Raw genomic sequence first — 25,696 nt, 5'->3', positions numbered from 1 at the left:
GCTGGAGGAGGAATGATTACAAGTACAGTTGAAGAGATGATGTTAAAAGGACTTGTAATGGTGGGAAAAGACGGAACAAAATGGAGAGAGTGGCAAACCGTAGAAGTTTCTTAGCTGAATGTTTTGCCACTGATGATCGGTTGATGACAAGGGTGATGCAACATGAGCAGGGTGGAAAGTGAACTGATACAAATAGAAAAGTACCAGGAGGTTGTATAGGCCAGACTGAGCAAAATATTGGAAGCACTTGAAGCCTAAATGTGAAGCTTCAAATTGGTGTGCTGATGTTCAGGGATGCAATGAGGGTCTGCTAGGATAGGAGAGATAAATGTGTGGAATATTATACAAGATAGGAGACAGGTAGCAGAAGTTTGATTAAGTTGGTGTTTATATTTAGTGTGAAGGATGTTAAAAAGGTAATAAATGCATGAATTAAGATTTCAATAATTACAGCAGTGAACTAGGAGCATGGGTGTTTATCTTCGTATTGGAAGTAGGCAGGTAATAAACTGCATATTGGGTTAAGCAGTGAGCATGTTAGTCAGGTTGTTCTATGTCAAGCAAACCAAACTGCATTAGGCATCAGGGAGGAGAATGGCATGAGGTGTTAGGGCCTATTGTTCCTGGTAGAAACAGATTAGATTTCATTTTGCAAATATTGAATTACAATGAATTCCAGCTTATGCACAACTTAATTTTTAAAAAGCACAGCTTCATTGGCTCAATGAATAGCACTGCTACCACACAACGTTAGGGACCTGGGTTCAATTCCAGCCTTGGGCAACTGTCTGAGTGGAGTTTGCACATTCTCCCCATGTCTGCATGGGTTTGCTCCAGGTGCTCCAGGTTTCTTCCACTGTTCAAAGGTGTGCAGGTGAAGTGGACTGGCCATGGGAAATGCGGGATTACAGGGATGGTTTGGGGATGTTGGGTCTGAGTGGGATGCTCTTTGGAGGGTCAGTGTGGGCCCAATGCAAAAGCAGCATTCCAAATGAAACCCTTCAGCACAGAGCTGGTAAGAGGAACATGAAGGACTTTTGAGGTGTTTTGTAGTAACTCTACCTCTGAGCCAGAAAACCTAGGTTCAAGTCAACTCAGCAAGTCAGGCAATAGCGAGAACCATGGGAAATGCCTCAGTTGGATGACACTTGATCAGAAACAAAAACTGAAATTGCTGGATAAACTCAGCAGATTAGTCAGCATGTGTGGAGTGAAAGTCGAGTTAACATTTTGGGTCCAGTGACCCTTCTGTAGCTCAGAAAAGGTTGATATGTATGCTACAGGACAGGTGGGGGAAGAAGTGAACAATAGGTGGAGATGGAGCCCAGGGAGAGAGAGAAAAACATTTGGGCAGGCAAAGGAATGGGTAAAGGTCAGCCTGGGAGATTGGATTTACCTGTGTTGATGAAACACCAACATCATCCTGAAATGTTAACTCCGGTTCTCTCTACATAGACATTGTCTGATCACTGTCAGTCATTCCAGCATTTTCTGTTTTTAGTTTAGATTTCCAGCATCTCTAGAATTTTGCCTTTGTATTTCAATCAAGTTTTGTTTCAACATTTCCTAACACTTTCCCTTCTTGACTCTCTTGCTGGAATCCTTTCCATTGCACCCAGGGTGGATATTCCAAAGCCTGAAAGGGTGGACATCCTTGTAGGTCTGAACGGATGAATGGATCTTGGTTGCTGAATGAACAAATGGAGTTGAGCATCTCCAGGTCAGCTGAGGAAGGAAATAGATCTTTGATTGTTTTTGCCTCAATAAAGCATCTAATTGGCCAGTAGGATTGGTGAATATTTCTAGTCTTCAAGGTAACATTAAGATCTTCAGTGTGTTACCAGGTCTATGATCCTTTGTTTGTCTTTTCCTTACATGTAGCTTGTTAGATACAAGATTGATATGGGTGTGTAAACATAAAAGGGAAAAACAATATTTACAATGCAGTGTTCAAACTGGGGATTCTTCAAGTGTAAACAGTAGGGATACTAGGCTGATATTATTTAATAACTTTGATAAAATACTTTGATATGGCAGGTTGTAGAACTGTAGAAATATAGAAAATAGGAGGGGAGTAGGTCATTCAGCCATCAGAGCCTGTTCTGCCATTCAATATGATCATGGCTAACCATCCTACTCAGTACCCTATATTTCTTTGAAGTCTTTAATCTTTAGGACTCAACAGTTTCCTGTGGCAGATGTGTTGTTTGTTGCAGCTGTAGCATGTGAGAGCTGTTGAACACCAAGTCAAACCACAATGAACACATCTGTAGCACTTCTGATCTGAATTGTGCAGCAGGCTGCCTGAATTTGTGAGCTTAGAGACTTGGTGAGAAGCTGGACAATGATAAAAGTAAAAATAGTTGCATGTACACAGGGAAAACAGCTTGATTGAGGTGTGGAGGGTGTGTGGTCAAAGTCATGGGTTCTGAAAGTGTTAAGGTTGAATCCGCGTTAACTTCCACCTGATCTGATGATGTCACTTAGGGTAGAGAAGAAGCAGTCCAGCACAAAGTACCAATGAAAGTAGACATATCAACTCATGCTCCTGATAGACATAAAGACAACAACAGGTCAATGTAATATACATCTTTTGCTATAATGCAATAAATCATAACTGAATTGTGTGAGGCAAGTGCCTTTTCTCAATAAGACTCATTTGACTCAATTAGGTAAATCCTTAGACTCAAAATAGAAAGCGGGTAGGGGAGCTCTTGTGGTACAATGATAGTGTCCCTATCTCTGAGCCAGGACACCCCAGTCCAAGTCCCATCCACTCCAGAGGTGTGTGACAGAATCCCTCAACAAATTGATTTTTAACAAAATCTAGAAAGGGGGGCTGGTAGCAGAACTCCATTCCAAACACAAGCTGACAGTGGTTAATACTAGCACATATAACAAGTTAACAACTTTCTGAATAATTATATCAATATTTATAAACATTGTTCAATGCCAGTCCTGACTTAGCATTCTTCATTAGTGAAAGTCAAGGTCATAAAGTGAAGCTGTTTACTGCAGGTCCTCCACAAATTTCTTTCATTTCTCAACAATTACTATGAGCTATGTTAAATAGCCTCTTATGTAAGACTTTGCAATTTTTTCACTGGTTGAAAATAATTTTCATAGAAATTTGCGGTTAAGAATTGCAGAAGCTCTTCAACCCAGGGAGTAGCACCGACAGATGAACAGAATCACTGGGACAAGACTTTCAGACATGTTCAGCAAAACAGGCAAATGTTGTAAATTTGCATTGCAATCAGTAAATATTTTGTTAGAGCAATACCTCTTTTTAAGGACAAGTTAGAACTTCAGAAAAGTATACAGAAACCTGGAACCAAATTATCTATTATACTGCTCATTTAGTTGGTATCAAGTGTTTTGAAAGTCATGAGAGAGAAAGACACAAACTGACATCTGACAACATCAGAGTTTTTGAAACACGGAGAAACTCGGAGGCAAGTTTTGTTTTATGTTCTTGTTCAGACTTAATCTGCCTTTAAGTTTTGGAGCAATAGTTTGTAAGAAGTCAGTGACTTAAAAAATGTAAAAGTTTTCCTTGTCCAATGGTCATAGAGTGCACAAAAACTCAGTACCTCGAGAGGGAAGCAGAGTTAATGTTTCGATGTAGAAATGATTCCTTAAAAATTTTAGTGTTTAATTTGAGTTTTGAGTGTTTTATCATTTTTTCTGGTCATTCTCATGTCTGAATAATAGATTTGCTTTTTTCAACTTTTAATGACACATTTCTGGGCCTGGTAGGGCATGACTCCTATGTCACAAGACACCTTATCTCAACAGCAGAGTAACCTGTCAGAGATAGTTTTACACTTAGAGTATATTTCAACGCTGAATGAAACTAAGTGACACATGTGACACATGTCTAATAGTCACAGAAGAAAGGACACACCCATTAACACCAATTTAATAAACACTTCAAGAAATATGTGATTGATTGGGTGCCAATGGCAGATCAGGCAGACAGATAGGATCTGATCTCGAGGCCTCCACTGATGATGCTAGAGGTAATGGGCATGCTGCCACAGCAACCCTGGCCCCACCTTCCACATCTACCCATCACCAGAAACTGCAGACCTCTGTTTTCAAAGTGATGGGGCCAGCAAATTCCCCTTCTCTGCAAAGGTCTGAGGCAAATGCCACGATCCATGTCATTGTTCAACCAGTGTCATTCTGGACTGTCAACTGCAGAATGGCCTTTTAAAGTTCCAGTGATGACAGTCTATTCAGGAATATGCCAGAAGTGGGGAGTTCTTCTGGCTATGGCAAGTGGTGGAATCAGACAAGAGGGGCAAAATAGTGGCAAAAGCATAGTTCATTCATGAGGCAAGTTTGGGATGCAAGTGCAAGAAAACTCAAGGAATCTCCATGATATTTATGTAAGTGACACAGCCAAAATATGGCAAGAGTTAGTCCAGGAATTTAAGTGGAAATTTAAGGAACCATTCGGGTTGCCTGGTCATATCAGGTGATTATATCAGTCATTTAAGGTCAGTAACATCCTTTTTAAACCACCCTTAACCCATGGAGGTCTCAGCTATTAAAGTCAAATGATGAAAGCTTAATATTGAGAATTCAGTTTTTACCATAATTTTTGACAATATAAAAAGAACAAGACCTACCTTTAACCTTATCAATGTTTTTAAAATTATTTTATGAGATGTAGACATTGCTGGTAAAGTCAATTTTTATATAATTATTGTAACTATTGCGTCTGAGTGACCATGTATATATCTTTCTACCTTTTCTGCCAATTTTAATTTTCTAGCCTACAGTACAGGCTAGAAAAGAGGTAGGTGCATTTTGGTCGCAATTAGTGCTGTAGGTAGCTGGAGAAGGATGTGTTCTGAGCAGGAAGAGTCCTGAAAATTGATGCAATAAAACAAGGCTCATGTCCGTGGTTGTTTTAAACATCACTAGGTGCATTGATGCCAGAGGATCACAGCCGCAAAGACCATGAGGGGCTTCCAGGCAAACTCTGAAGCGGCAGCTATAGTCAATAAAAAGATCAATGATATCCCATGAGAGATGCGTGTCAGCGCATAGAACATAGAACATAGAACATTACAGCACAGTACAGGCCCTTTGGCCCTCGATGTTGTGCCGACCTGTCATACCGATCTCAAGGCCATCTAACCTACACTATTCCAAGTACGTCCATATGCTTGTCCAATGACGACTTAAATGTACCTAAAGTTGGCGAATCTACTAACGTTGCAAGCAAAGCGTTCCATTCCCTTACTACTCTCTGAGTAAAGAAACGACCTCTGACATCTGTCCTATATCTTTCAGCCCTCAATTTAAAGCTATGCCCCCTCGTGCTCGCCGTCACCATCCTAGGAAAAAAGCTCTCCCTATCCACCCTATCTAACCCTCTGATTATTTTAAATGCTTCAATTAAGTCACCTCTCAACCTTCTTCTCTCTAATGAAAACAGCCTCAAGTCCCTCAGCCTTTCCTCGTAAGACCTTCCCTCCATACCAGGCAACATCCTAGTAAATCTCCTCTGCACCCTTTCCAAAGCTTCCACATCCTTCTTATAATGCAGTGACCAGAACTGTACACAATACTCCAAGTGCAGCCGCACCAGAGTTTTGTACAGCTTCACCATAACCTCTTGGTTCCGGAACTCGATTCCTCTATTAATAAAAGCTAAAACACTGTATGCCTTCTTAACAGCCCTGTCAACCTGGGTGGTAACTTTCAAGGATCTGTGTACATGGACAACGAGATCTCTCTGCTCATCTACACGACTAAGAATCTTACCATTGGCCCAGTACTTTGCCTTCCGGTTAGTCCTACCAAAGTGCATCACCTCACACTTGTCTGCATTAAACTCCATTTGCCACCTCTCAGCCAGGCTCTGCAGCTTATCCATGTCTCTCTGCAACCTACAGCATCCTTCGTCACTATTCACAACTCCACCGAACTTAGTGTTGTCTGCAAATTTACTAACCCATCCTTCTACGCCCTCATCCAGGTCATTTATAAAAATGACAAACAGCAGTGGACCCAACACTGACCCTTGCGGTACACCACTAGTAACTGCTCTCCAGGATGAACATTTCCCATCAACTACCACCCTCTGTCTTCTTTCAGCAAGCCAATTTCCGATCCAAACTGCTATATCTCCCACAATTCCATTCCTCCGCATTTTGTACAATAGCCTATTGTGGGGAACCTTATCGAACGCCTTGCTGAAATCCATATATACCACATCAACCGGTTTACTCTCATCTACCTGTTTGGTCACCTTCTCAAAGAACTCAATAAGGTTTGTGAGGCACGACCTTCCCTTCACAAAACCGTGCTGACTATCCCTAATCAATTTATTCTTTTCTAGATGATTATAAATCCTATCCCTTATAGCCTTTTCCAACACTTTACCAACAACTGAGGTAAGGCTCACTGGTCTATAATTACCAGGGTTGTCTCTACTCCCCTTCTTGAACAGGGGAACCAGATTTGCTATCCTCCAGTCATCTGGCACTATTCCCGTAGACAATGACGAGTTAAAGATCAATGCCAAAGGCTCGGCAATCTCCTCCCTGGCTTCCCAGAGGATCCCAGGATAAATCCCATCCGGCCCAGGAGACTTATCTATCTTCACCTTCTGAAGGATTTCTAATACCTCTTCCATGTGAACCTCAATCCCACCTAGTCTAGTAGCCTGTAACTCGGTATTCTCCTCGACAACATTGTCGTTTTCTAGAGTGAATACTGTTGAAAAATATTCATTTAGTGCTTCCCCTATCTCATCTGACTCCACATACAACTTACCACTACTATCCTTGATTGGGCCTAATCTTACTTTCGTCAATGTTTTATTCCTTAAATACCTATAGAAAGCCTTAGGGTTTACCCTGATCCTATCCGCCAACACCTTCTCATGTCTCCTCCTGGCTCTTCTGAGCTCTCTCTTTAGGTCCTTCCTGGCTACCTCGTAGCACTCAAGTGCCCTAACTGAGCGTTCACATCTCATCCTAACATAAGCCTTCTTCTTCCTCTTGACCAGCGATTCCACCTCCTTCGTAAACCACGGCTCCTGCACTCTACAGCTTCCTCCCTGCCTGACAGGTACATATCTAGGACACACAAGGGCTTTTCCTTGAATAAGCTCCACATTTCTAATGTGCCCATCCCCTGCAGTTTCCTTCCCCATTCTATGCTCCCTAAATCTTGCCTAATCTCATCATAATTGCCTTTCCCCCAGCTATAACTCTTGCCCAGTGGTATACACCTATCCCTTTCCATCACTAAAGTAAACATAACAGAATTGTGATCGCTATCACCAAAGTGCTCACCTACTTCCAAATCTAACACCTGGCCGGGCTCATTACCCAGTACCAAATCTAATGTGGCTTCGCCCCTTGTTGGCCTATCTACATACTGTGTCAGGAAGCCCTCCTGCACACACTGGACAAAAACTGACCCATCTATAGTACTCGAACTATAGTGTTCCCAGTCAATATTTGGAAAGTTGAAGTCCCCCATGACAACTACCCTGTCTCTCTCACTCCTATCGAGAATCATCTTTGCTATCCTTTCCTCTACATCTCTGGAACTACTTGGAGGCCTATAGAAAACACCCAACAGGGTGACCTCTCCTTTCCTGTTTCTAACCTCAGCCCATACCACCTCAGTTGACGAGTCCCCACACATCCTTTCTGCAACTGTAATACTGTCCTTGACCAACCATGCCACACCTCCACCCCTTTTACCATCTTCTCTGTTCTTACTGAAACATCTAAATCACGGAACCTGCAACAACCATTCCTGTCCCTGCTCTATCCATGTCTCCGAAATGGCCACAACATCGAAGTCCCAGGTACTAACCCATGCTGCAAGTTTCCCCACCTTATTCTGGACGCTCCTGGCATTGAAGTAGACACACTTCAATCCAACTTCTTGCTTGCCAGTGCCATCTAGCTTCCCTGAAGCTTTATTTCGGACCACCCTACTCTCAACCTTTTCTATAGTCGAACAACAATTTTGGTGCCCATCCCCCTGCTGAATTAGTTTAAACCCACCCGAACAGCCTTAGCAAAATTCCCCCCCCAGGATATCGGTACCCCTCTGGTTCTTGTATCTTTAAATGTCACATCCTTAGTAATGAACATTGAGTCTCATGGTCTGTTCCCTTCACCATTTTATCTCTATTCATATGAGAAATAAGCTCTACTGACTGCATTTCATGCCTCACATTCAGCTTCATCTCCACCTCTCACACATCGCACTGCTGCAAGTATCACACCCCCATCTCTCAGTTTCCACACACAACCAGCTATTATAGCCACATCAGTCAAGAGCATTGTACCACACTCTCAGAACATTTCCCTCTCCGTTAATAGACAAGTCAACCCACAACCACGAGCAGCAGGTGTAAACTGGCAGGGCCAGGCACAGCTGTCTGTCCTTACTTGAAGGTACAGACAATGCTGAGCATCATCACAGCAGTCATGGCTGAAGCTGGGACCAGTAGTGGGGCTAAAACCAAGACGGCAGTATGTTCTTAACTAATTAGAATCATAGAATTCCTAAAAAAGCAGCTGGAGGCCATTTAGTCCATTGAATCTGCACTAACCCTCTAAAGAATGTTGCACTCAGACCCAACATCCCACCTTATTCCCATAAGCCCACATTTACCATGGTTAACCCACTTAGCCTGCACATCCCTTGACACACAGGGGGATTTAGCACGGCCAATCCACCTAACATGCCCATCTTTGGACTGTGGGAGGAAATTGCAGCACCCGGAGGAAACCCACGCAGACCCGGGGGAGAATGTGCAACTTCACATAGATAGTCACTTAGGCTGAAATCAAACTGGAGTCCCTGGCACTGTGAAGCAGCAGTGCTAACCACTGAGCCATTGTGCCACCCATTATCATCTTTCTCACAGCCCACTTCCTCATCATCCCACAATATCTTTTTACTTAAAAGCTGCAGACATTCTATTAATGCATCACTTGCTTTCTATCCCTTTCCTCAAAGCAACTCTATCATTAAAACTTTCTCCTGTTGCAAACTGTAACTTGCCTGGCCAGTAATGCACTATACTAAAGATAAAGAAACTGGTGGTAAAAAAGCAACACTCTGACCAGCTCAACAGATCATGTATTTAGAAGGTACCAATGGGCAGGATCTGCACATGATGAAACAATGGGCATGATTGGGCTGTAGGCATCACAGTGGGAAAGGATGGCACTGGTGCTAACTTCCTGAAGAGCAATTTACATATGAGTTCTGATTCAAAAAATTCAAACAAGAATCTGAATGCACGGTCCACAGAAAAAGGCAGCTGAATATGCTTGCTGCATAGGAAGGCCTACTGGAAAGCTTGTGGTTGATGTCAAAGAACATGGAAGTGCCCAACACAATCCTAACACATACCTGGTGCAGAGTTTGCAGCTCGTCTTTTCCAGCACAGAAGTTTTAGGCAGTTCTAATTCTGCTTTTGAAGACCTAGCCATGATACAATTTTGATTGCCAGAGTTTCAGTGATCATTGCAGTACAAACAGAAGACATTAGAGATTTGAGACTTGCAGTGGAAACTCAGACTGAAGTCATGAATGGTCAGCTTGTTGCCACACAAGTACAAGCTAGAAATTCCAGCTAGAAATGCAAGTGTGCTCAGGGATTTGCGGGGTTTTACAGCAATTCTTTGCCCACCACAATGCAAAAATTGCTCAAATTTTACCCCAGGGAATTTGGAGTAGCTCCTTGAAGTGCAATTGAGTTGTTCTCTTTGAGGGTGACAGCTTTGTTCTGCCACTGCTGCCACATTGGAACACTCTTGCTGTTGCCTGTCACAGAGCCAGCCCAGATCACTATTGGCCAAACAAGGAAGGTATATTCTGTGGCTGAGCCTCTGAGCTACACAGCTGATTGAGATTGGCCTGCTAGACTCTCACATGTAATGCCAATAGCTTTTCATCAGTCATACTGCATTCATACAGGCAGAAGAAAGACAAGCACCAAGTAAATGTACACAAGGGGGAATTGGTGAACTTTGAGTGGTTTGATTTGTTAAGATGTTTTGCAATGTCTATTTTGCATTGGCTTTTCATTTTGCCCTGTGACCAAGAGCACTCTGTGATAGCTTGTAACTAAACAAGATAAGCTGTAGGCTAATTGGGAAAAGGGAATTGGGGTCATATGAACCACGATAGCAGATGGGTGGATCACTAATAGCCTGATGGAAATAAGATATCTCTACTTCAGCTCCCTTTTCCTTTCCTTCTGTTCCTTTTCCTCAACTGTTTCCTATAAACCTAGTGGCAAAGGCATTACTCTTCAGGTGATGCAAATGTTTAAAATACAGTATACCATGAAATCATGACACACACTCTGATAACTGTTGTGATATGTCTCAAAGTCAATGTTACTTTAAGAGATATGCTCATGATATCACCATTATAATGCAGTATGTGGTCTAAGGGAATCACCTGAAGCATGATACTCTATTTGAGGCATGCTCCTCTGTTGTAAACTAGTAGATTAATACTAGCTAACACATTTATGTGCCTGTGATTGCAATGTTTATAAATAAAGTTAATTGTATAGATTGTTGGATTCTTCAATACCATGATATCTGTGCCCAGTTTATTTTATGAGAAATAACACAAGCATTTCCAGGTTAGGTAAAATAATGTGCTGGAGGCAAAGTCACAACATTAAGTAGCACGGGGTTTTCAAGAGCAATCCATGCAGTTTAAGCAATTCGATGTTCTGCTGAATGACGTTTTGCCTGGCAGCATGGCTTTTGTTTTAAATGTGTTTCCCATGTAGGCATAGGAGTCAAGGAGCAGGTGACCAGCAGATGGCCCTCAACAGACAGCAGCCACCTTTCTATCAGTCACTCAAATGTTGATTGGACATTGTTTAAATGGGATAATAATAATAATAAGACAGACGGTGCTAGAAGACACAGATGGTTTACAACGAAAATTTGCAGTCCCAATCTTCTTTCTCAGTCAAATGTCATGTTCTTTCATTTCCTTTTCAGTCCAAATTCATACTGAGCCCCTGAAGTGGACTACAACTATCACCCAGATTCAGATACAACCACACTCAGCCAGTCCAGACTCAAGGCACAGCTTCACCTTATAAGTCTCCATCCATAATAGCTGTCCCCACATTAGCCTCAAACCTGAAACCAGTCTCCTATATCCTTCAGATACAGACCACATCCAGTCACATTCACATCTGTTTTTCCTCAATCCCCACCAGATTCATAATCCAGCCTCAGTTCAACACCCTAAATAATGGCAATGCCGACAAACTCACAATCTAGCAGTGGCTTAAAAACCTTTTGGCTTTTAATTCTCTAGTTTTTTTAAACAGTGTGGCAAATTATCAAAAAGAAAAAGATTATGCAGTTAACAATAGAGAATGAGTATTTGGTCGATAAGTCAGAATTACAGATGAACACATAACTTTACTAAGAACAGAAATAAATCTATTAATGGTCAGAAATATGCTTATTCTTGAACAGTTTGTCAGGAAAAAAGATCCTGCCTCCTTTGCTGCCTTCAATAAAAAATACTAGTGTGGTTTTGCAAATTTCAAGTGTGTAACAGACTGTAACATCAAACTGTTTAGAACTGTGGCGTTTGGGCCCAAAAGTGTTTGATGTGACAAAACATGCCATTCACAATCATGCAGAATATACTCTTCCAAGGCAGATTGCTAGTGCTCAAGGGGTAGGAGGTTGAAAATAAAAATGTTTACATAGCATTTTTCACAATCACCAAACATGTCAAAAGCATTTTACAGCCAATGAAACCATTTTTGAAGTTTATTCACAATTGTGATGTATGGAATTAAGCAGCTAGGTTGTGCTCTGTAAGCTCCGACAAGTAGTTTCCTAATGACTAGATATTTTTATTTATTGTGACGTTGATTGAGGGGTAAATATCTGTAAGGACAGTGGGATAACTCCCCTGCCCTTCTGTGAAACAGTGCCAGGGGGTTTTCTGCTTTTATTCAAGCTGGCAAATGGGATCTCAGTTTGAATTCTCATCTACTTTACAGTCCAATGGTTCCTCAGTACTATTTTCATTATGGTGCTCAGTTCCTGGAGCAGGACAGTTCAGAGATTAGTGTACTGCCAACAGGGCCATGGCTAACATGCATCTTTGCATCTGTGCTAAGCAAAACAGACTCTGATATCAAAATTCTTTAGAATGCATTAGAAAATGTGTAATCAGAAGACAACTGAATAAATATTTAAAAATATATTTTTACACCAGTGATGTGAAAGCTGCAATTACATTATTCCTTTAATCCTAACAAATTGGAAAGCACATGTTCTATATAATTCACGTGGAAGTGAACCAAAATTTAGTGAGAAATAGTAGCCCGACTAACCTGAGAAACCTCTTACATTAAAAAAAACTCTTTTCATGCTGAAATGTGAAATTCAGGCTGGCAAATGATGCATTGAAATGATGTGTACCCTGATGATAACCATACAAGAATAATTACAAAATGCAGCATCTGATAACATCAGTTGCACGTACAATTGCAAGCATTCTATTGGTGCAGAATCCCCTCTGAGCACACTACACTGAATAAACTACAAGCAGCTACCACAATCCTTCTCAAGGTGATTCAATGTTCATATTTAGCAATTTCTGCACCAGCAGAATTTTGGACCACATTTTCTTTCTTTTGTTTAAAAATAATTTGAGGTGTTTTCCCTTTTTTTGCTCTTTCACCTTACTCAAATTCTTTTTGATATTCTAACATGGTGAGATTATTGGAATAATTTTGTATTCAATATAATCTTCACATTAAGAATCTTCAGAATATTCAATTGAATATTGAAAATACAATCAAATGTTACAAGAAAAGAACGCTTCGCTATATGTAACCAAAATTCCTTCTGTGTCCACTGACAATAACACAGAGGGATTCCAAATTTACAGAAGTCAAACCAATGAACACTTACAAACCCATTCCCTTACACGGGCGTAATTTTAAAGATTCAACATACAAACATTTCCTGTACTTATAAACAATTGCTTAATATTGTCCTGCAATGTGTTCCGAGTTACGTACAAATTGACCCATGAACAGACTCAGCAATGGAATCTGTGCACAACCCAGGGACTGGTCTATTTTCGTTGCTGAGCCTATAACATCTCAATTATTTTTTCGATATTGTCCAGCCATCTCTTTCACATAATTCAAATAAGAAAACTTCCACTAATTTTGCCTCAATTTCATACTCAACACCTCTCTATTCAGCTGCCACTTCCACATCTTTTAGTAACTCTCCCGAAATGAAAAGATCTGCAGTTTGTATTTGATTGACTGATTGACCTATTTATTGTCACATGTACCAAAACACAGTGAAAAGCTTTGTTTCTGAGTGGCATAGGCAGATCACAGCAAGCAAAGGATGTACAGATCAAAAAGACTTTGAGGCATATAGGTTACATTGTGCATCATTTAACACTAGAGTCTATTCAACAGCCTGATAACAACCGGAAAGAAGCTGTTCCTGAACCTGCTCGTGCATGTGTTCAGGCTTCTGTATCTTTTGCCTGATAAAAGAGATTGTAGGAGATCATTACCAGGGGACAATGGGTCTTTGATGATGCCATTCCATGGCAGCAGGTCATGTAGATAGAGTCCATGGGTGGAAGGTTGGCTTCTGTGATGGTCTGGGCTGTGCACACAACCTTCTGTAGTTTCTTATGGCCCTGGGCAGAGCAGTTGCTGTACCAGGCTGTTTTGCACCCAGCATAACATGTCTCAGCATTCTCCAAATAGCCCTTAAGATCATCCATTGCTCCCTCTTACAAGCATCAACCACAACTGCCACATGCTCAAACTGCCTTTTCCTCACAGCTCATCTTACTTTTTTTGACCCTGCACATCTTGATCTCACCCATCATTGCCTCCTTGTAGTCTGTCAATGATCACTGTACAACTGCATTTTCTTCTAGATTCAGCATTCACTTAAAACAGAAGATTTACCTCAGATTCCCACTGTGTTAATATATATTCCCCAGTTACAAGTTTTTTTTATGTATTCATGGGATGTGAGTAGACTTAGCTGGCCAGCATTTCTTGTTAATATCTAACTAATTGCCCCGGAGAAAGTGGCAGTGAGCTTCCTTCTTGAATGACTGCAGTCCTTGGGTTGCAGGTACTCCCACAGCGATGTTCAAAGGAAAGCTCCAGGATTTCAACCCAAGCACAATGTAGGAAACGTGACAATTTTCCAAGTCAGGATGGCGCATGGCTTAAATGAGAACATGCAAGTAAGTGGCTGTGCTTCCATGCACCTGCTGTCTATATGTTTCTAGGCAGTGGAAGCTGCAGGTTTGGAAGGTGCTGCCAAAGCAGCATTGATGAGTTCCTGCAGTGCATCTTATAGATGGTGCACAGCGCTGCCAATGTGCTTGAGTGGTGAATGGAGTGAAAGTTAAAGGCAGTGAATGAAATGAAAGCCAAGTGGACTGCTCTGTCTTGGATGATGTCAAGCTTACTGAGTGTTGATAAAACCCCACTTCCCCCGTCTCGGCAAGCGGACATATTCCATCACACGCCTGATTTATGTCTTGTACATAGTGGCAGGAACTTGGGAGACAGGAGGTGGGTTACCCACCACAGAATTCCTAGCTTCTGAACAGTTCTCAATTCTTGTAGCCACAGTATTTATATGGCTGGTGCAGTTCAGCTTCGAAACAAAGGTGATTGTTGATGTTGATAGTGAGATATTGAATGTCAAGAGACATTTGTTAGATTGTCTCTTATGATGGTTTTTTTTCTAGCAGTTGTGTGGCAGGAATGTTGCTTGCCAAATATCAGTCTAAACTTGGGTGTTGCTCAGGTTTTGCTGCAAATGGACATGGGCTGCTTCAGTATCTGAGGTGTTATGAATGCATCCAATTCTGAACTTTGATGGAGGGAAGATCATTATGATACAGCTGAAGACAGCTAGACCTAGCAAACAACATTAAGGAACTCCTGCAGGACAAGGGGGAACTGATTTAAAACAGAAACATAAATAGAAGTTGCTGGAAAAGCTCAGCAGATCTTTCAATATGATCAAGGCTGATTTCATCTCAGTCTCAATTCCATTTTCCTTAATCTTTCAACCCATTTTCAAACTCACCTATCTCCTCCTTAAATTTTCTCAATGTCCTAGCATGTGTAGTAGTGAATTCCACAGATTGAAGACCCTTTGAAACAAGTAACTTCTCAAAATCTCTGTGTTAAATTGAAAGAACTGCAGACGTTGTAAATCAGGAACATAAACAGAAGTTGCTGGAAAAGCTCAGCAGGGCTGGCAGCATCTGTAAAGAAAAAAATCAGAGTTAACATTTCAGGCCCAGTGACCCTTACACTGTTCTAAGGAAGCGTCACCAAACCCAAAACATTAAGTCAGATTTTTTTTCTTCACAGATGCTGCCAGACCTGCTGAGCTTTTCCAGCAACTTCTGTTTATGTTCCTGATTTACAACATCCGCAGTTCTTTCAATTTAACACAGAGATATCGAGGAATTACTTGTTTCAAAGGGTCTTCAATCTGTGGAATTCACTACTACACATGCTAGGACATTGAGAAAATTTAAGGAGGAGATAGATAGAGTTTGAAAATGGGTTGGATGATTAAGGAAAATGGAATTGAGACTGAGATGAAATCAGCCTTGATCATATTGAAAGATGGAGCAGGCTTAAGGGGCTGAGTTGCTTACTCCTGCTCCTAGTTCATATGCTATATCCTGGAGCTGAGATGATTGACTTCCAGCAATAATAATCATCTTCCTTTGTTCCAGGCATGATTTCAACTAGCGAAGATTCTCAATGACTTCAATTTTAGTAGGGCTTCTTTATGTTATACACAGCCTTGATGTCATGACCAGTCACTCTCACCTCGCCTCACCTCTGGAATTCAGCTCTTTTACCAATGTTTGGAGGAAGGTTAGAGTGAGTTTACATACTGAGTGGCCTTGGGACAATCTAAACTGAGAATCAGAGAGCAGGTTTTACTTTTGTATGTGCAGCTTGATAGCACAGCAACAATCCCTTCTATCACTTTGCTGAAGATCAAGAATACATAAAAGTGGTAATTGGCTTCTTTCGGACATAACAATATGTTAGCAATTTTTCATATTCCATATGACAATATTGTAGCTCTACTGGGACAGCTTGGCTAGTCCACAGCTAGTTCTGGAGCACTTGTCCTCAAGGCTATTTCCAACTTGTTGTCAGGACACATAGTTTTTGGTGTATCTATTCAGAAATTTCTTGCTATCGTGTGGTGTTGACTGAATTAGCTGAAGACTTGCATCTGATTGACTTGGGGTCTCAGTAAGAGGCCAAGATGGATCTATTTCTTTTTCCAGCTGAAGGTACATGTAAATTTTCTTGGGAAGGAAAGGTGAAAATAATTCCTGCAATTTCAATCTTATTTGCCATATGTTTCAGAACTTTGTATGTTTTAAGTGCAGTCACAAAACTGGGTGAGTAATGGTTATTGTCTCAGCCTAAACCACAATGCATCCTGTAGGTTCCTTTAGTGTTGTCAACACATTTCGTAGAATCCCCACAGTGTGTAAACAGGCTGTTCGGCCCAACAAGTCCACACCCACACTTACAGCATCCCACCCAGACCCATCCCCCTATAACCCACCTACTTCACACATCCCTGACCACTACGGGCGATTTAGCATGGCCAACCAACCTAGCCTGCACATCTTTGGACTGTGGGAGGAAACAAGAGCACCCGGAGGAAACACACGCAGACACGGAGAGAATGTGCAAACTCCATGCAAACAGTTGCCTGAGGATGTAATCAAACCCAGGTCCCAGGTGCTGTGAAGCAGCAGTGCTAACCACTGAGCCACTGTGCCACCCCCAGTTTGAAATAATTTCTCAGAGTGACTCAAAGTACCTAGCACCTCGGTAGACAAGCGAGTGCAGGACTACTGTCTGATAGATACTGATAGTTACCGTAAATCTATGTTCTGAACATACTTGATGACACTGGCTCTCGGTGAGGAGATGTCCCTGTATCCCAATTACATAGTTACTGAAATTCCAGTATTATTTTCACAACTAAGTTATACTATCTAACTGAAACATTTGAATATTGCTGTGAATATAGAACTTGGTTTATGGCTGGAACAATATACATTATGTACGACACCAGCCTGCAACGTTCAGTGCACTAGATTGAAATTCTCTTCAGGTCACATCAGGTTATTTATATTTCAGTTAATGAGCAAGACAAAACCATATTCTTCAGTAAGATATCTCTGTACGTCAATGAATCGGACAACATAGGCCACTTCTGAACATGCAGAACAAGCCTAAATAGTTTGACATGGATCAGGTCTAAATTATTCCCTGACAATACAGTCCTTTACATTGCATTTTTTATTCAACTTGAAGATAACATTAACGTAATTAAAGTATGATACTGATACTAGCCTTGATGTATCTTAGTCTCAATAATAGATTAAGTGCCCTCAACATAGAAATAATAAGTTGGCAAATTGGATTTCTTTACATTCAAAGACAAAATACAATTATTATAACAGATAACAATAGATTGATGATTTATGGTGATTTTCAGTTACTTTTGGCAGAGTTAAATTAAGGGTACACTTCAGTGAAAAGAGTGTAAAATAAATCAGCAATTTCAAGAATAAAAACAGCTGTTCCATCAGACCCAGAGCGAATGATTGATGATTTGAGGTGAAACCTCTAGATCGCAATAATTGCAGAATATTAAAGAACGTAAGGAGCGGAAAATTTGAAGCGAGCAGGCCACTGAGAAAGTAAATGAGAAAGTAAAGTAAATGTTATTATTTTCAATTTAATTGTGACACTTTTATTTGAAACCAAGAAATAACAGTAATCTTCCTGTTGATTCTATGGAGTGTTTCAACAATGACAGCATTAGCAACAATTTAAAAGCAGCTCATTCATATCTGAAGTGCTTTAAGAGATCCTGAGGTCATGAAGGATGTTATATAAATGTACTTTCTTTCTTTTCTTCCATCTGGAGCTCCTTACATATTTGTCTGTTTGGTTTGTCATTGCTGTTTCTTTCTATTACTTTGCAAATTTTGCCGACAGTGGAAGAGCAGAATGTTATTTCTATCACACTTAATACACGCACTTTTCATCTGTGACTCAATACATTTCTACCTTGGTTGCATATTTATTGCATCTAACTGCCATTATGTACAAAAATTCCATCTCAGACCTGCACTTTCCTTAGACTGTTCTGTGAAACCATTGCCTTCCTGAAAATCTTTGACTTGCATACTTCCATTTTGGAAAGGGTGGCAAGGAAACAAAATATTTTCAATAGTGGCATAAAATATTAAGTGTTTAAATTCAAATGCGAACCAAATCGACTCATAAATCGAACTGTATCATCTGTCTGTATGAAAATAATTCCAAGTTTCCATATATATAACGATGTCCCTCGGGTTCATGTTACTATAAGTGGATCAGCCTGACGCAGTGCCATATGTTGGTGGAGTGAAGAATAAAGCAGTTTTAAAGAGCTCTCAAGTCTACCAATGTAATGGAAAAGTCTCTGCTAAAACTTGATCTGTGAATTTTAAATCTAATTACTCTTTCTCAATACATAAATGCAAACAGTTTTCCATAAAACTAAACATTATGGTGGATAATATTTTAACACTGGATCCAGAATCTTAAAAAAAGGTAATGACAACTGAAAGTATCTGTGAACAATCTACAGGTAACTTTTAAATCAGGTGCAAGTACATGTTATACCTTCTGACTATTGTTTAGGTTTATAATATAGCCTGGAATCTGGATTTAACATTTATGAAACTTCTCTTTCAGTGGCACACATGAGGAGAGTGTTAGGACAGGCTCAAAGGACTGAAAGGTCTATTTCTGCTTGTATTTTTAATGTTCATATGTTTTTAAAAGGGCAATATCTGTTATGAAAAGCTTGCAAGATTTGCAAGATGATGTAGTATGAGTAAGATCAATAAAGGCTACTGATTCACTGCCAATTTTAAAAACTGTAATTTCCTAACTCATTAGAAACAGGAAAACTTTGAGGCAGGTAATAACTAAGCTCAAAAACCTAGGTATATCTGTAGACAACCAACAAACCAAAATGTTTGGGGAATTTCAAAAATACATCAAAAATTAAAGAGATTTTAAAAATTAAAATGTGATAATAATAATAAGGAATATTATTGTACATCTTAGAATTTTTCACTATATTCAACTCTGACACAATGTTGCTGCTGAAACAAAAATGTGACTTATGGTAACGTGGAAGCTGTCTTTTGTTCTGTAACATGATTCATAATTGCTCAGCCCACCCACAAAGCTGGTATTTCCTGCCAATAACTATGTTCGAAGATGTAGACGTTTAATAAGTGATTGCATGGAACTTCCAACATGTAATACAGATCTTGAAGTTGACAAATAGGAGCAAGAGCCAGCCATTCAGCCCTTTGAACCCACGCAGCCATCCATTGTGATCATGTCTGATCTTTTACTTGAACACTCTTCAACACCACTGCTCCTTTGACAGAGTCTTCCAAACCTGCACCCTCTTACCACCTAGAAGGACAAGGGCAATAGATTCTTGGAAACACCACTAGCTATAAGGTCCTTTCCAAGTCACAGACCACCCTGATTTGATATTATGTTGTCATTCCTTCACTGATTCTGTGTCAAAGTCATGGAACAGTCTTTGTAACAGCATTTAAGGTGTCCCCACACCCCAACGATTGAAATGGTTCAAGAAGGCAACAATTTCTCCAGGAATAAGCAATAAATTCTGGTCTAACCAGTGATTGTGCATACCAGGCATAAATGTTCAGAAAAATCCTTCATTAATCTCCCATCCTTTGGTGTTTTCAAGATGTAGAAGTCTATGAAAATCAGTTGTGAACATACTCAATGGCTCTCAATAGTCTTCTGAGGCAAACCAAAATTCTAAAGATTCAGCATCCTCTTGAGTGAAGAAATTCCTCATCAATACTAAATAGCTTGCCACTTATTTTGAAACTGCATCCCTTGATTCAAGATAACAACAACCCAGCTTTTCTGCATGTGCCCTGTTGATCCCTCTGACAACTTTGTAAGTTTGAAGAAGATCACCTGGCATTTTTCTAAACTCCACATTAGTACAGGCCCAGTCTATTTAATCTTTCCTGATGGGACAATCCCTCCACCCAGGAGTTGGTTTAGTATACTTTTTTGCACTCCTTCTATGGAAAACGTATCTTTCCCTCAATAAGGAGACAAAAAGTATGCATAATACTTCATGTGGTTATGTCAAGATACCATACAATTGTGGCACTTTGCAGGACTGATTCTGATAGGACTCTAATGGAAGTTTTTTGAAAATCTACATAGACTACATACACTGAATCAGAGAGTGGCAGGGGAGGCTCAGATTGAATTATCTACTCCTGCTCCTATTTCTCACATTCTTTTGTTTTTAAAGGGTGTTATAGGTATCAACCACTAAATATTTGTAGGATGGTGCAGATTAGTAAGGTTCAACAAGGTTAGCATAAGCAATAAAATTGTCAATTTTTAAAAACTGCAATTTTCCAGATCCGTTTGCAGCACTTGTACCAGGAAAACAGTGAGGCAGGCAGAAATTGGGCCCTATATTGTAGTCCTTTTGGCTGTACTATATAACCACATCAGTCAGATAGTCAAATCCACTGATAATAAATAAAAACCGAAAGAACTGCAGATGCTGTAAGTCGGGAGCAAAAACAAAGTTGCTGGACAAGCTCAGCAGGTCTGGCAGCATCTGTGAAGGAAAAAACAGAGTTAGCATTTGAGGTCCAGTTGCGAAACATTAACTCTGTCTGTTCCTTCACAGATGCCACCAAACCTGCAGAGATGTTCCAGCATAGCTTCAGAGATAGCAGGAACTGCTGATGTTGGAGAATCTGAGATAACAAGGTGTAGAGCTGGATAAACAAAGCAGGCCAAGCAGCATCAGAGGAGCAGGAAGGCTGACTTTTTGGGCCTAGATAATTCTTTTTTGTTCCACTTTAAAAAATGGCAGCATACCATTTGCCTTCTTAATTGTTTGCTGTACCTGCATGTTTATTTTCAGTGTCTCATGAACCAGGATGTTCATGTCTCTTTGTAAACCAACACTTGCCTGTCTCTCACAATTTAAGAAATATTCAAGAATTCTTGAATTCGGGAGAAGGGTCACCAGACCCAAAACATTAAGTCTGATTTTTTTCTTCACAGATGCTGCCAGACCTGCTCAGTTTTTCCTGTTTTTGTTTAAGAAATACTCTATAGTTCTGTTTTCCTTAACAAAGTGGATGACTTCGCATTTCAACATATTGAATTCCTTCTGCCAAATTTTTGCCCACTCAATTAACCTCTCCAAATCCCCTTGAAGTTTCCTTGTATCCTCGAAATACATTCTCAATTAGTTTTGTATTCTCTGCAACTGTTGAAATATTGCATTTAATTCCCATATCCAAATAATTGATATGGATTATGGACAGCTTAGGGCCCTTGTAACTGTGGCACCTCACTCATTACACCATGCCAATTTGAAACTGATCCATTTATTCCTATGTTCTGTGTGCTATCTATTAACCACCTCTCAGTCCACGCCAGTATATTCTCCCAATCCTCAGTGCTATAATTTTATTTACTAATCTGGGACATCATTGAAAGCCCTCTAAAAATCTAAACAGACCAACGGAACCTGTTGGTTACACCCACAAAGAACAAAAACAGGTTTGTCAAAGATAATTTCCTTTTTTTGTAAATTCATGTTGACTCTGACCTATCCTTCCATTATTTTCTAAATGTCAAGTTATGACATCACCTACTATTAATCCAAGCATTTTCCCTGTTACTGATTTTAGGCTAAGAGATCTATATTCCTCATTTCCTCTCTCCCTCCTTTCTTAAATAGTGTGATTACATCTGCCACTTTCCATGAACCATTCCATAGCCTTTAAAAAATTGAAAGAAGACCACTACACATTCACAATCACTCTAGCCACCTCTATCTCAATTCTGGGATATAGGTCATCTGGTCCAGAGGATTCATCTACTTTAAATCCAATTAATTTGTCTGCTACATTTTTTTAAACCAGTAGTAACAAATCTTTCAATTTCTCATTTAGACTTGTCCCTAGATTCTCTATTTTCTTTCTGGGAGGCTTTTAGTATTTTCCTCTGGGCACAGACACAAAGTAATCACCTAGTTCCTCAATGAACACACATTTGTTTTTGTAAATCTTTTCTTTTATACATATCTTTAAAAGCTTTTACAAAACTGTTTTCATTATTCTCACTCATTTATGTTTAATTATATTTTCTCTTTCTTAATATTTTACTTGATTCTCCTTTGCAGAAATTAATACCTTAAATGTACCTTAAGACTGTAGCACATTTCCAGATTTAAGGCTATGCTTTCATCTAATGTACATTCTATTGTAAGTACAAATATCTGCATTATAACTATGCATTTTGATAATCTGTAGAAATCTAAGCACAAATGGTGTCATCTAATTTACAAGTAGCTGCTCAAGCCCTCCAACTGAGTCACACTTTATGCTGGGCCAACATTTCAGTGACCCACCCCATTATTTCCTTCTTATTGATCCAGTGTCTAATTTTGCCTCATTGCATTTCAATGAAGTTTGTCTAAATTGTTTCCAATGTTAAAGTTCCTATATAAATGCAAGTTGTTACTATGTTGTGTAAGTATATATACGTAAAAGATTCTCAGGAACTATTTCAAAAGTTAACACACGTGAAATTGTTAGCAGGATCAAGACAACGGACATTCTGAGCAGGATGTGATCAGGTTGTAATCCAAGCAAGATAATTTACTTGTGGAGTCGGTGTTTAGAACCATCTTATAGCACATTACTACTGAGATGTTATTCTCTTGTGATTCATTTTTTAAAAATTTCTGACAGCACAATACGCCATAATTGAAGAACCTGGCATATGAAAGAGGAATGCAATCAAAATGCCTCCATGCAAAATTCAGTTGCATTGTACTGTGGCATAATCTAATGTTTAGTCTCTCACAGCACACCAATATATTAAATATAATTAGGTTAGCTTGAGGGAGCAAGGAGAGAAGTATACTCAATATAGAAACTTAATAAGAAAAATGCAGGGCTATAAAAAAGAACAAAGGCAGAAATAGACAAATCAAAAAGGATAAAAAAAAGAAGTTAAATTTCGACATTTTAACATCAGATTGCACTGTTTGACCAGCTTTACTGTTTCTACATGTGTTTCCTGATATGGTGCTGCCTATATGGGTAAAAGCATCAAGAAAATACAGGGGAAGCATGACAATGTCTTTGGGTCACTGCATCCACCTGTTTGATTTGGTTATAAGTATGCATTTACTACACAGTACTCACTTTAAGTAACAATATATTTTTTTTGTCCTCTAACATACACAGTTCAATATTATCTGATTACAGGCAATCTTTTTTGTGATTTTGTAGTCATTGCATTCTTGAAATCAGTTTCATCATTAGTTCTAGAAGATAATGTTAAACACAGTAAACCTAAGCATCAGTTTCACCCAGAGTTAAGGTTACATTCCTAAACTCATACAAGATATGAGTTTGTAATTTATTTTCTTTTCCATCTCCTGAGTCATCAGATACTGCTTGATGATCAAGCTAATTTTAGTTTGATTAAATCATTTAAAATAAGGTACGCAGGCTGAAGAATACACAGTGCTTGCCACATAATACTGTCATCAAACTTGGTGGTTTGTGACTAAAAGAATTGATGTAATTACACAAGGCAATCACTTCATTAACCTGAAATGTGCATATTTGCACATTGTCTCAAATGAGTGTTTCCTCGCTATTACAGTCACGAGAAGTGCTGAAGGTCAAATAAATGAAACAACCTTCTGGAAATTGTTCACTGGCTGTTCCTAAAATTTATATTTGTCTATGCCTACCAAATTGTTGGACTTCAGATATATATAGATTAACCCTGATGTTGCTCAATGGTTTTACCAATGAGGATAGCAGAACTCTGGAAAAAGCGGGGAACCAGTAGTGCCAAGTTCTCACCTTGATTAGGGTTTCCTTTTGGCATGAAAAGTCCAGAAATTTTGACATTACAAGCCGAATGACAGGACAAGTACCAAGTGTAGCTAGAAAAACTGCTGCTGGTCAGCCTCGATAGATTGGGTAAACTAGCTTCCACAGGAGACTAGCTGGTGAATAACCTGGAATCCATTAGACCCTGTGTGCTTGGTGGTTCAACTGTACCTGTACCACATGGCAGGTGCTCTTAGCAGCCTTGTCACCAATGGGCAGGAGTAAGCAGGTGCCAGAAATGTGTCTGAAGTGGGGCCAACATTCATCGACCCCTATTAAAAATAGGGTGCCCAAGTCCTGGCTGCACAAGTCTGGATTGGAGCCTGGCATAACCATCAATGTTGTATTTGAAAGAAGCTTTTAACATTTACTACATTTCTTTTACAGATGTTCTTTGCTGTGATTTATAATTAGAAGATAGTGAATACAAATTATGAAGTTGAGCTAACTATCTCCACTGAGTCACTTGAGGCCAGATTTAAAATACTCCTGACAATGGCAATGCAAGAACTCTGACGTAAGGCCCGTGGCACTGAGATTCACACTTACACATGTTACTTGCAATGCCGGTTTTCACTTAAAATGAAACACAGTATCCTCATTTATAGCTGAATGAATCACACGGTTTGGACCTCCAACAGCTTTTGGATGGAGTGACATCAGGAAACATGATAATTAGGGAGTGCTGCTGGCAGGTTGCTAGAGTAATCAAGCTAGCCCCTAGCTTCTGTCCTTCTGTCAAAACAAAAGGCAGAGCCTTTTTAAAGCTGCTCTAACTTTCCAACATGTTCCTTTTGCTCATGTTTTAAGAGTCAGCCATGTTCCGGTAGAAGTGACCTTTCAGTTTTAAAACCGAGTGAATTATCTGGTACCGATTGTGGGAAGCAGCTCTATTCGTTTACTACATCAAAAGGAAGGTCTCGAACAAAATATCATTTCCAACATATTAAAAATAATGACCACAATACACTGAGTTGTGAATCTTTTGCACGTTGGTGCTAACATTGCACATTTGTACTCACTTCTGTGTTTTCTTGCAGCAGTTCCCCATGTCACTTGTCAGAGAGATCTGTGGAATAACAGAAACTGCAGCTGAACACTGACCCTCACAAACTCATCCAGCGGCTGGAAACATAGCACTAACATTTGTTAGACGGAAGTCTTCGACGCATCCGGAGGAAAAAAATGCGTTATAAATTAAATAAAGATAAGAGCGTCATTTCCTCTCATCTGTCAGTTTTATTTCTGCCCCTCGATGCAGATAGAAAGCACCGTGTCAGTGCACTGTGAAAACAAAACTTTTTCAAGAGAGACTGTGTTGAGAAACGATTAGCCAGCAGTGAAAAACTCAACGTACGTTTAGATTGAAGTTGTTGTGGTTAGGAACGTAATAACATGTACCGGATCAATTGCTGTGAGTTATTTGTATCATGGAAATGCACAAACTAGAAAGAATAAATCATTTACTATTGTATCCAATATGTAGTGAAATTACTACCAATTCTGATCTTTTTTTAAAATGTGGCGAACTCAAAAATCTTCGCTGGTTAATGGGATGTTACCAACG

At 39.8% G+C, this 25,696-nt stretch overlaps 1 protein-coding gene across 1 annotated transcript in view; it reads right to left on the bottom strand.

Annotated features, from left to right (window-relative positions):
* The window catches only part of si:ch211-214p13.7 (uncharacterized), a 38,973-nt gene extending 13,615 nt beyond the window's left edge, over positions 1-25,358 (bottom strand). Inside the window, exon 1 of the mRNA XM_048540840.2 lies at positions 25,152-25,358. Within this exon, the coding sequence (XP_048396797.1) occupies positions 25,152-25,180 (29 nt within the window). The 5' untranslated portion in view covers positions 25,181-25,358. The remainder of the gene's footprint in view (positions 1-25,151) is intronic.
* Positions 25,359-25,696: the final 338 nt, after the last annotated feature.

The sequence above is a fragment of the Stegostoma tigrinum genome, chromosome 12, assembly GCF_030684315.1.
Source record: "Stegostoma tigrinum isolate sSteTig4 chromosome 12, sSteTig4.hap1, whole genome shotgun sequence".
Classification (NCBI taxonomy): Eukaryota; Metazoa; Chordata; class Chondrichthyes; order Orectolobiformes; family Stegostomatidae; genus Stegostoma; species Stegostoma tigrinum.
This window is presented reverse-complemented; position numbering and strand designations above follow the sequence as displayed.